The sequence below is a fragment of the Pelodiscus sinensis genome, unplaced genomic scaffold, assembly GCF_049634645.1.
Source record: "Pelodiscus sinensis isolate JC-2024 unplaced genomic scaffold, ASM4963464v1 ctg114, whole genome shotgun sequence".
Classification (NCBI taxonomy): domain Eukaryota; kingdom Metazoa; phylum Chordata; order Testudines; family Trionychidae; genus Pelodiscus; species Pelodiscus sinensis.
Window position 1 is genome coordinate 212315 of NW_027465902.1, and position 10883 is coordinate 223197.

Below are 10883 nucleotides of genomic sequence, written 5' to 3' on the forward strand. Positions count from 1 at the left end.
CTTGACCTGCATACCTACAATCAACATTAACATACTTTTTTTCTTCCTCTTAAAAGACAAACAGAATTCATTTAACTTATTCAATTATTACAGTACAATTCATCTTTCTCTTACAGTATAATTTCTTTCTACTTTCACAGGGGGTTCAACAAAAAATGGGTAAAATGGTTAAATATTTTTGAAATCTAATATCACTAGATAAAAATAACTTTTAATCTAAAACATGGGGGGAAATGACCAAAATGAACATTTCCAGCAACCATTTTCATATTGATCAGTCATTTATATATAGATTGCTTTTTAAAAAGTTGTAGCAGCATCATTTTGACCAGCTCTGGCATTAACACAAGTCCCTGGCATTGCAAGCAGAGTTCATATTAATATATTCAGTCTCTTTCCTCAGATTCCACAACCATTGGATTTGACAGGGCCAGCACTCAGGTAAGTGAAAGCGTGAAAGTTATTAATTTATTGACCATACCATAGTGCCAGGACGAAAGAAACTGAACTGTGCAGTTAAGCCAGCATTTTGTAGCTAACAGATTTACCAGAAAATGTGAAACCTGTCCTTCTTATTGCTATGTTTCCACTGTCTTCAAGAAGTATGATTTACAGAAGTGACTGAGCAAGTTAGTAATAATTCTCCTACCTCTCATAGATGTTTTTAAAATCTCAGTCTCAATTTTAATAACTAATTTCCTCCCAGAGATACTACTTTCTCATTTGTTGTTACTGCCGCTCTGCCATATCTATTGGTCAAACTGGTCAGTCTCTATGACAAAGAATAAATGAACACAAATCAAACATCAGAAATGGTAACACATATAAACCTATAGGGAAACTTTTTAACCTGCTTGGGTGCTCATTCTTGGATGTAAAAGTAATCATTCTTCTACAAAGGAATTTCACCAGCCAATTACAGAGAGAGTGTGCGGAACTGATCTTCATTTGTAAATTTGACACTGTTTCCCTGGGTTTGACATTGACATTAACTGGATGTGGCATTATAAAGCCAGTCTCCACTGCCTTTAACCCTGCATTTTTACATCAAAAGCTAAGTATATGACACTTCCAGCCCATTTGTTTAGCCTCGTTAGCACTGGTCCTACAATTGACAGGTACCTTTCTTTCCTTTCTTTTTCTGTTATCATTTCTGGGTTTTTGTTATTCCTTTACAGCTCATCTGATGAAGTGGGTTTTGCCCACGAAAGTTCATGCTACTGTGTATATATTTTTGTTAGTCTCTAAGGTGCCTCAGGACTACTTGTTGTTTTACAAGTTCTTTAGTGACTCAGCCATTTTGATTAAACATTAATTTTGTCCCTCTTGTTTATAAATTGCCTCGGCGGGTTGTGGAATCTCCATCACTGGACATGTTTATGAGCAGGCTAGACAGACACCTGTCAGGGATGATCTAGACAGTCCTTGGTCCTGCCGTGAGGGCAAGGGACTTGACCTGATGATCTCTTGATGTGCTAGTGTTCTATGATTCTATTATTCTATTTATTAAAGGATCTATTGCATTTTCCTCCCAATAAACTTATAAAAGCTCTTATTTCCCCTAACTTCTTTGCCTGTATGACCCACACCTGGTCATTACTGCCCTCTGTCTCTCTCTAGAGGTCATTAGACCACCTGTGACGATGCTCAGGTTACTCAGAGTTCTAAGGCATCTCGTTAATGCCTGCTATTACCATGAGGAATCTTCTCTCTGCCTGCTAGGGGTCAGCTGGCTGATCCTATCAGCCACAGGCAACCCATGTGGGCTCCAGTGTTTCTCAGAGAGGCAAGTGCCAGGCAAACTCCAAACCTGAGTACTCTGAGTGGGGCCCCTGTGACATTCAGCATCTTAACCACTTACAGAATTACCAGATCCCAAAGTCCCAGTACCCAGCAGCTTATAGTTACACCTGAGAACACAGCTCAGCATTGTACACAGCACTTAGTTCACGGGAAAAGCACCTGTGAGCTTATTTATCAAAGGAGAGAGATTCAATGGCAGCCGACAGAAATGCTGCAAAAAAGGGTTACATGTCCATCAAAACCAGCCAAAGTCCTTCTCACTGCATTTTAACCAAGATAGAAACTACACCCACTGGCACTTTGTCCCCTTCTCCTGGTAAAGGACCTTAGAGCATCTTTCTGCATTCCTAGATATCTCAGTCCAGTACTTCATTCTTCATCTGTAAAGCAGCCACCCCACCCCCGCTTTTAACATCATTCTCATAATTATCCCCCTGCCTTCTCTCCATGCACAGGTGACTCACTATGCGAATAGAGTACTACTGTAAGACACACGATGGTCAGCAAGGGAAAGAAGCATCTCCCACCTCCTTGCCTTGAGCTACAAGGTCTAAAGAACACAACTTCCAATAGACACATACCTCCTTCCGTATTCTCTGCACAGACATTTAGAGAAGATTATGAGGACCGGTGTGACACACACTTTCATGTGACACTGTTTGGTGAACTAGAAGGTAAACACCAGTCCCATGGGACCCCCGTAACTTTTATACCCCCGTGCCCTCTGCAGATGGCTGCAAGAGCCCATGGGTCACACCACCCTCCTGGTTAATAAATCTACTTTCCACTAGCTGAGGCTACACAAACTCCCAGTTTTAGATCCAGAAGTTCTATAGACAATCCCGACTGCAGGCAATTTCCTGAGGGATTGCACCCACGGTTTAGCCTTTGCCCATATAGCTCTTCTGCAGCCTTCACAGACTCATTTACACACTAACGTATGTGCCCTTTTTCCACAGGGCTCACAGCCCAGCGGAGACACAGCGGTGACCTGCACAACAGTAGGTCCTTGCACAGACCAGACAGCAGGTCTTTCGCCAGCTGGGGAAACAGATGACTTGCATCCTTATGGCACTGGTGAGCACACCTGGCAAGTACGAACCCCTTTGAGGAGGGACCTAGGTCACACAGCTTAGGTTGGAGTTAAAGCTTCCCCAAAGTGCAGAGGCATTTGCATTTGACATTCTGGTTTGGTCTCATCCTAGACATGCTGTTTTAATCTATGTAGGTTCTTATCCCACCCACCCCATGACAGTACCCGTGCATTTTCCAGTAGCGCATTAAGCAAGACGACTAATGTCTGTCCCGTGGGGTTCATTCTCTCGTCTGGCTGGGGAAATGGATTTTCTGCCCCCAAAAACATTCAGAGCTTATCCAAGAATTTCACCCAGAAATCAGGACATGCAACCTACAATTTTGAATATTTTCCATGAGACAAAATGAAGAAAAGAATGTGGGGGGTGAAATGAAAACTTTTATTTTGATTAAACAAGAGGGCTTTGCACCCTGCTCGCTACACTAACCAAGCTCCATCACTGTGGGTAGGCAGCCCCAGCTCTCCCGCTGGGCCACTGGAGGGTTGGGTCGAGGCTGGCCCGGCTCTTTTCCTCCATCCACCAGGGCGTTGGGCTGGGCCAAAGCTGCCTGGCTCTCTCCCTCTGGCTGCGAGGGATGAGGGTGTATGACTTCCAGATCACCCCACGTGATGTGGGAGGGAATGTGGCTCTGCCCCTCCTTCCCCCGGGAGGGTGCACAGGTCCCAGGCCCCTCCCCTGTGAAGGGGGAGGGCATGTGGATTCTGGCCCACCCCCACAAGGGGAAGGCCTCTGGTTCCCTTCTGGGAGGATACATGGCTCCTGGAGGCTCCAGGAATGGGGAGGGGAAAGGTTACATGGCTCCGGCCCGCCAGAGCACTAGGGAGGGCAGGAGGAGGTAGGGCAGCTGAGGGCAGAGGAGGGGCTGTGGGATACGGTGTCATCACATCACTCTGTCATCCCATAGGAAATTTTTTTATATATAGAGAGAGAGATTAAACTGTTTCCTTTTGATTTAGACCTTTTTTTGGGGGGGGGGGGGGGAGGGAGATTTTAATATAAAAGGAAGGACCTTTCCAAACAAAAATGTATTTGGAAGTGAAAAAAATTAAAACTTTTCTTTCCCAAAATATTGAAATAGAATTTTTCCCGCGTTTTCTCATATTTTTTCTAATTTTTAAACAAAACTTCATCAACATTAAAACACGTGGAGTTAATCAGGAATACTGTTCTGGAAGGACTCCCCATGTGAAGAAGCTGTCAGAGGAGAAGCTGGTCAAATGTTTTTGTAATAATACACATACTGAGAATAAAACCATTCCCCCCGTAACGTGTTTTATTCACATGAATATTCTCAATGCATTCAGTAGGGCTGCTTGTGAGAGCATGATCAGAATACCACCTGCAACCAGGTAGATGTAGAGATGACTGAGGAAGTGATTTTTGGATTCAGTGGCCAAATCAAAAAATCTGGGGAAAAATATGAGTTTAGCTCATGACCAAAACGGATTTTGTTGTTTTTTCTTGTGAAATATGTGGGTTGAATACATAGCTCATGTATTTGTGACTTCACGCATGAATTTCAGTTCAAATGAAAAAGTCAACATGAAATATTTTGATACTTCCCTCAAAAGAATCTGTGGGATGTATTTTGAAATATATGTAGGCACTTCCATTCAGGTTATCTCTGGTTCTAACATGTGATCTAGTCTGATGTTCTGCATGGCACAGGCCAGAGAACAGCCACAGAATAATTCCTACAACAGTGCTTAAAAAAACATTCAGTCTTTGGCCTACCCCTCTGATGTTGCCATGACTATGAAATGAGCTAGGGTTTTTGTTAACAACTCTATATTCCCTCTGGATTTCAGGTAGTTCTCTTGAGTTGCTGTGAATGTTAATTTCTATGATGTGTCTCTCTCAGGGTACGTCTACACTACAGCGCTAGTTCGAACTAACTTAGTTCGAATTAGTTAATTCGAACTAAGCTAGTTCGAACTAGCGCATCTAGAACTAAAAACTAGTTCGAACTAGCGTTTTGCTAGTTCGAACTAGCGCGTCCACACTGATTGGACGCAGGGGGGCATTTAAGGGCAGCTGAAACCGGTTCTGGCAGGGCATCAGGTCAGCAGTTGCTTTGTGTGGCTGCTGTCTGAGGCTATCTGAGGCTCGTGCTTAAAGGGACCCTCCCTGGACAGCCGGTTCTCAGCTTTTCCTGCTTGCTTGCCAACCTCGCCGAGGGACAGCAAAGCGTCGGTCTCTGTGCCCGTCTGTGTCGGTGCTTCCCTTCGGGGGGGACTGCCGCAGGTGGCAACATGGAGCCACGGCTCGCCCTGCACCTTCTGGTGCACGTTCTGGACTTGCTACTGCAAGCCTGCCAGCAATGGCTCGAGGCTGCCTGGCACCACCTGGGGAACGTCAGCCCCCTGCCTCTCCGCCTGGCCGCCCTGGGGGCCATGGAGGAGCCGCGGCGGCGCCCCGGCACCGGCGTGCCCCGCCGCATCTGGCGTCTGGACACCAGCAGCGACTGGTGGGACCGCATCGTCCTGGAGCGCTGGGACGACCGACAGTGGACCCAGAACTTTAGGATGAGGAGGGACACCTTCCTGGAGCTCTGCGAGTGGCTCGCCCCTGCCCTGCAAAGAAGGGACACTCGCATGAGGCCCGCCATCCCCCTCCAGAAGCGGGTGGCCATCGCCCTCTGGAAGCTCTCCACGCCGGACAGCTACCGATCCGTCGGGAACCAGTTCGGCGTGGGGAGATCCACTGTCGGAGCAGTGCTCATGCAGGTACGGCGCTCGTCGGCCACCGAGCCGGGGGGGAGGGGGGCTGCGAGGAGGGGATGGGCCGCCCCAGGGACAAAGGGGGGGGCGGGAGGAGGCGAAGGCGCCCCGCACCGGAGGGGTCGGGCTGTCCCGGCCGTACTACACGCCGCCAGGGGGGTTGCTTCCGGGAGTGGGGCGCGGGGCACTGCCAGGGCATGAATGCTCCCAGCCACCCGGGCGCCCCACTGATTGACGCTTTGCTGTGTCTCTCTCCGCAGGTGGTCAAGGCCATCAACCGGGTGCTGCTCCGCAGGGTGGTCCGCCTCGCCGACCCGGATGCCGTCATCCGGGGATTCGGCGCCCTCGGCTTCCCCAACTGCGGGGGGGCCATCGACGGGACGCACATCCCCATCCGTGCCCCGGAACACCAGGCGTCCCGGTACGTGAACCGCAAGGGGTACTTCTCCGTCATCCTGCAGGCCGTGTGTGACCACCGGGGACAGTTCACGGACATAAATGTGGGCTGGTCCGGCAAAGCACACGACGCCCGGGTGTACCGGAACTCCTCCGTGTGCCAGCGGCTGCAGGACGGGACCTTCTTCCCCGACCGCCACATCAGGGTCGGGGACGTGGACATGCCCGTCTGCCTGGTGGGGGATGCCGCCTACCCACTGCAGCCCTGGCTCATGAAGCCCTACACGGGGCACCTCAATCCCTCCCGCCAGGCCTTCAATAACAGGCTGAGCAGGGCCCGCATCGTGGTGGAGGGGGCCTTCGGGCGACTGAAAGCCCGCTTTCGATGCCTCCTCACCCGTCTGGACCTGGCCGAGCACAACATCCCTCCCGTGGTGGCGGCATGTTGTGTGCTCCACAATTTGTGTGAGCGGAAGGGGGAGGCTTTCTTGCCAGCCTGGATGGCTGAGGCTGACCGCATGGCTGGACACTACGGTCAGCCCCGCACCACCGCCGTCCGGGAAGCCCAGCGGGGGGCCATCCGGATCCGGGAAGCCCTGCGGGAGAGCTTCCAGGTGGAGGAGGAGGAGGACTGACCTCTCCCTGCATGCCCCACCGGGGCCTTCTTCCACCCTACCCCCCCCCCCCTTCCCCTTTCCCCTCCCTATCTACTGTACAATAAAGACACCTGTTTTTCAAACAAAAACGTCTGTTTATTTCAGAGAACTGGGGTGGGGGAGGGAGGAATGAAGGTGGGAGAAGGGAGGGGGAAACCTGGGACGAGGGAGCTGGAAGGGGAGGGGAGGGAAGGGAGGAAGGGAAAGGAAAGCTCAGGGGTGGGAGTCTGGGTGCCTCTCCCGTCTCGCCACACTGCGGGTCCGGGGGCGTCGGTGGGGAATGGTTGTGGAGGGGGGGGCAGAGAGGACAGGGGGTGTGGATGAAGCAGGAGCGGAAGCAGGAGCGGAAGCAGGAGGAACAGGAGGAGCAGGGGGAGCAGGGGGAGCAAGAGGGGGATCAAGAGGGGGGAGCAGGGGGAGCAAGAGGGGGAGCAAGAGGGGGAGCAGGGGGAGGAGGAAATGGAAAGCGGTCTAGCAGGCTCTGGAGGTGGCCTCGCAGGGCACGGCCCTGCTCCTCCAGGGCCCTCCAGACTCCTCTGGCGCAGCCTGAGGTCCTCCTGGACCCAGTGGTCCTGGAGACGGAGCTGTCGGTCCAGGAACCGGAGATGCCGCCTCTGGTAGTCCTCCTGGTTCCTGGCTGTCCTGCTTGCCCGGGCGCGGGCGGCTGCTGCAGGCGGTGTGGTGCGCCCTGCAGTCCCCGGTGCTGCAGCTGTGGTGCAAGAAGACCAGCGGTCAATTACCCCAGGGGCCCAGGTGTGTGAAACCCAGCTCCCCTCTGCAAGGCCAGGGCCCCTGCAGGATCCCCAGCTGCTGCTCCGTAGTGGGCAAGGCCCAGGCGCACGGTCCCGGGGCTCCCTCTCGCCCCAGCCCCCCGTACACATAAGGGGAACACGAGGGTACTCACAGGTGGACGCCTCCCCGGCCTCTGATGATGCAGGCGAGCGGCTCTGTGGGGTGCCTCGGGGGTCCCGGGTCCTGGGAAGGCTGGCGGCAGGCTCCTGGCTCTCAGAGCCCTCTTCCTCCTCCTCGGTGTCCAGGAGCGGTCCCTCTGCCCCGGGGTCAATCACGTCCCGGGGGGCAGGGACGGCATGAGGCCCCAGGATGCGGTCCAGGGCATGGAAGTGGGGGCAGGCCTCCGGGTCAGCCTCTGGCAGGCAGGCCCGGGAGTAGGACTGCCGCAAGTCTTTAATCTTGCAGCGCACCTGCTCCTGGCTGCGCTGGTGGCCCCTGGCGGCCAGGCTGGCAGCCATGCGTCCATAGACGGCCGCGTTCCGGTGGCTAGTGCGGAGATCGTGGACATTTGAGGCTTCCCCCCAAACCTCGATGAGGTCCACGATCTCCGCACTTGACCAGGCGGGCGCCCGCCTTTTGCGCCCCCGGGCAGGCTCCCGGGAGCCGCCAGGCTGGTCGTGGGGAGCAGTGGAGGGCTGGGAGCCCTCGGATGGCTGGCTCATCCTGTGGCAGGTGCAGGCTGTGCAGGCACGGGTGCTGGCAGCCTTGCAACTGGCACAAAGTGAGTAGCCAGCCCATGGCCCTTTAAGGGCTCTGGGGCCGGGAGGGGGGGCAATAGAGTTTCCCTGGTGTTGGCCAGAGTGGCCACCAGGGAAACCTGGGAAGCCTTAGCCTCCCACTAGTTCGAACTAAAGGGCTACACAGCCCTTAGTTCGAACTAGCTAGTTCGAACTAGGCGTTAGTCCTCGTAAAATGAGGTTTACCTAGTTCGAACTAAGCGCTCCGTTAGTTCGAATTAAGTTCGAACTAACGGAGCGCTAGTGTAGCGCATAGGAAAGTTAGTTCGAACTAACGTCCGTTAGTTCGAACTAACTTTCTAGTGTAGACATACCCTCACACCTTTTCCAGATTTTGGCCTCTAACATGGATTCTCTGAGAACACTAGCCCAGGGCTCCACTGTTGCAAACTCTTTGGATTTGTTTTCCTTTTTGTGTATCTGATTTTTTTTTTTTTTTGGGAACATATTCCAGCCCTGAGTGACAGATCTGCTTCAGAAGAGTAAGCAATCTGTTCCCAAGCCTCCACTAGCTCAGATCATTCAACCACTAGCTATGCCTTTTTTGGAGCAAATGGTACATGAAGAACACAGATTTCAAGTAGACCAGAATTTCCATCTTTCCTGTTTAACATTCTATCAAACTGTTAATGCAGTTTAACAGCTATAATCCTGGCTATGCCATCTGATGGCATAATCGAGTCATAGCCACACTCTGAGAGTCAGTTTTCCCAACTGTAGAGAATAACAGTGATCTCCTTTCTAAAGCATTTGTGTAACCACCACAGGCAGAACAGAACCTGGGACCTCTGGGTTTAATGTAGGAGCCTTTACAGCTTGGCTACGTCTACATTGGCAAGATTTTGCTCAAATACTTTTAACAGAAGAGTTTTTGCGTTAAAGTATTTGCGCAAGAGAGTGTCTACACTGGCATGTGCTTTTGCACAAGAGATGTGCTTTTTCGCAAGAGCATCCATGCCAGTGTAAATGTTCTCTCTGAGCAAGAAATCTCTGATGGCCATTTTAGCCATCGAGCTTTCTTGCGCAAGAAATTCATGTTGCCTGTCTACACTGGCCTCTTGCGCAAGAACAGTTGTGCAAAAGGGCTTATTCCTGAGCGGAAGCCTCATAGTTCTTGCGCAAGAAGCCCCGATTTCTCACATTAGAACGTCAGCGTTCTTGCGCAAGAACTCCCCGGCAGTGTAGACAGGCAGCATGTTTTTGCGCAATGCCAATGTAGACACAGCCCTTGAGCTCAGCTCAGGCTGTAGAGCTCCCTTCTTCTTATCGCATGCTGTACGTGGTCCAAGTGCCAGGACATGGGACAGTGACCACACCCATTAGCTGTGTGGGTTACACTTGCAGATCTAAGGAGGAGAAGCTCTAGATAAAAGCCATCAGACCGGCTGACCTGGCAGTAACAGAGGCCCTGGGGTCTGGCAATTTAAAGGGGCAGGGCTTCCAGTCACCACTGCTTTTGCGGCAGTAGCCATGGCTAGAGCCCCAGCCCCTTTAATTCACTGACAGAGCCCCGCACGGCGCTGTAGAGCCCTGGGCAATGTGCCTCAGATGGTGCCCGAGGCGCCGCAATCTGGGAGATGCTGAAGGCCGTTTTCCTCATCTCTGCCATCTATTGTTATGACTGATGGCCAGACGCTGCAGCCCTTCCTGCTAAGGGTGGCCTGCAACCCTCACTACTAACGCAGTCCCCTTGGAATCAGTGGGGCTTCTTGGAAGAAGATGCTGTGAAATGGGTGCAATTCACCTCCTGCTGTGCGAGGCCTGTCCGTCACTAAACAGGGAGTATGAGGCACATAAGCAGTGAAGGCCCACAGCGCGTGAAGGGACACATCTTGTGAAGGCCCACAGCGTGTGCAAGCATACACTGTGTCAAAGCACACGTTGTGTGATGGCAAACATTGTGTGAAAGCAGACAGTGTGTGAAGGCATATACTGTGTGAAGGGACACATCTTGGGAAGGCCCACAGCGTGTGCAAGCATACACTGTGTCAAAGCACACATCATGTGAAGGCACACACTGTGTGAAGTCAGACAGCCTGTGAAAGCACACAGCGTGTGAAGGCAGACAGCCTGTGAAAGTACACAGCGTGGGAAGGCAGACATTTCATCTCTTCCCCCAGTACACAGTAGCTTGCCAGCCTGCACTTTCATTTCCCTTTGTGTCTATTGCAGAGTGGATGATTTGGCCACTTGACTCCTCTGAAGGAGGGGCTATCCTCAGGCCAATACCCGCGTGAGGCACCACATTGCAAGCTGCCACGTGCTGTTTGATGCTGCAGAAATGTCTCCACGAGTTGCAATGCAGCCATTTTGACTGTTCTTTTGCCCTTTGCATAATCATAGCCAGGGCCCGTTCATGGATGAGGCAGTTCTGCTGCGTAGGGTGCATGTGAACCACCCCAAATGGTCACGAGAGACGAGGGTTGTAAAAAGCGCATTTAATGTATAACCCATTTCAAGGGGTTCTTTGGATTAGGGATGTGAAAGGTTAACCAGTTAACCAGTAAGCAACCAGTTAACCAGGGGCCATGGGCAGGGGAGCTACTGCAGTCCCATGGGACCTGCCACAGACAGGGGCTTCTCCAGCCATCTCCTGCCACAGACAGGGGCTTCTCCAGCCACAGACAGGGGCTTCTCCAGCCATCCAGCTTCTCCAGGCCCACAGAGGGACCCAACCCAGAG

At 52.1% G+C, this 10883-nt stretch overlaps 1 protein-coding gene across 1 annotated transcript; it reads right to left on the bottom strand.

Moving 5' to 3' along the window:
* Positions 1-4177: 4177 nt before the first annotated feature.
* LOC142824402 (uncharacterized) lies at positions 4178-8211 on the bottom strand. Its single transcript, XM_075916309.1, has 3 exons — positions 7577-8211; positions 7180-7381; positions 4178-4307 (listed from the first exon to the last, which is right to left on the bottom strand). Exons 1-3 carry the CDS (start codon positions 8124-8126, stop codon positions 4178-4180), a joined length of 882 nt encoding a protein of 293 aa, XP_075772424.1. The 5' UTR covers positions 8127-8211.
* Between the last annotated feature and the right edge of the window lie 2672 nt (positions 8212-10883).

What these genes read in the sequence shown, in the direction of transcription:
- LOC142824402 (XM_075916309.1), bottom strand. Translation starts at nt 8,126, where the DNA reads ATGAGCCAGCCATCCGAGGGCTCCCAGCCCTCCACTGCTCCCCACGAC. An exon ending in GGCCGGGGAGGCGTCCACCT is followed by an intron (nt 7,382 to 7,576) that starts GTGAGTACCCTC and finishes CTTGCACCACAG; the next exon opens with CTGCAGCACCGGGGACTGCA. An exon ending in GAGGGCCCTGGAGGAGCAGG is followed by an intron (nt 4,308 to 7,179) that starts GCCGTGCCCTGC and finishes ATTTTTCCCCAG; the next exon opens with ATTTTTTGATTTGGCCACTG.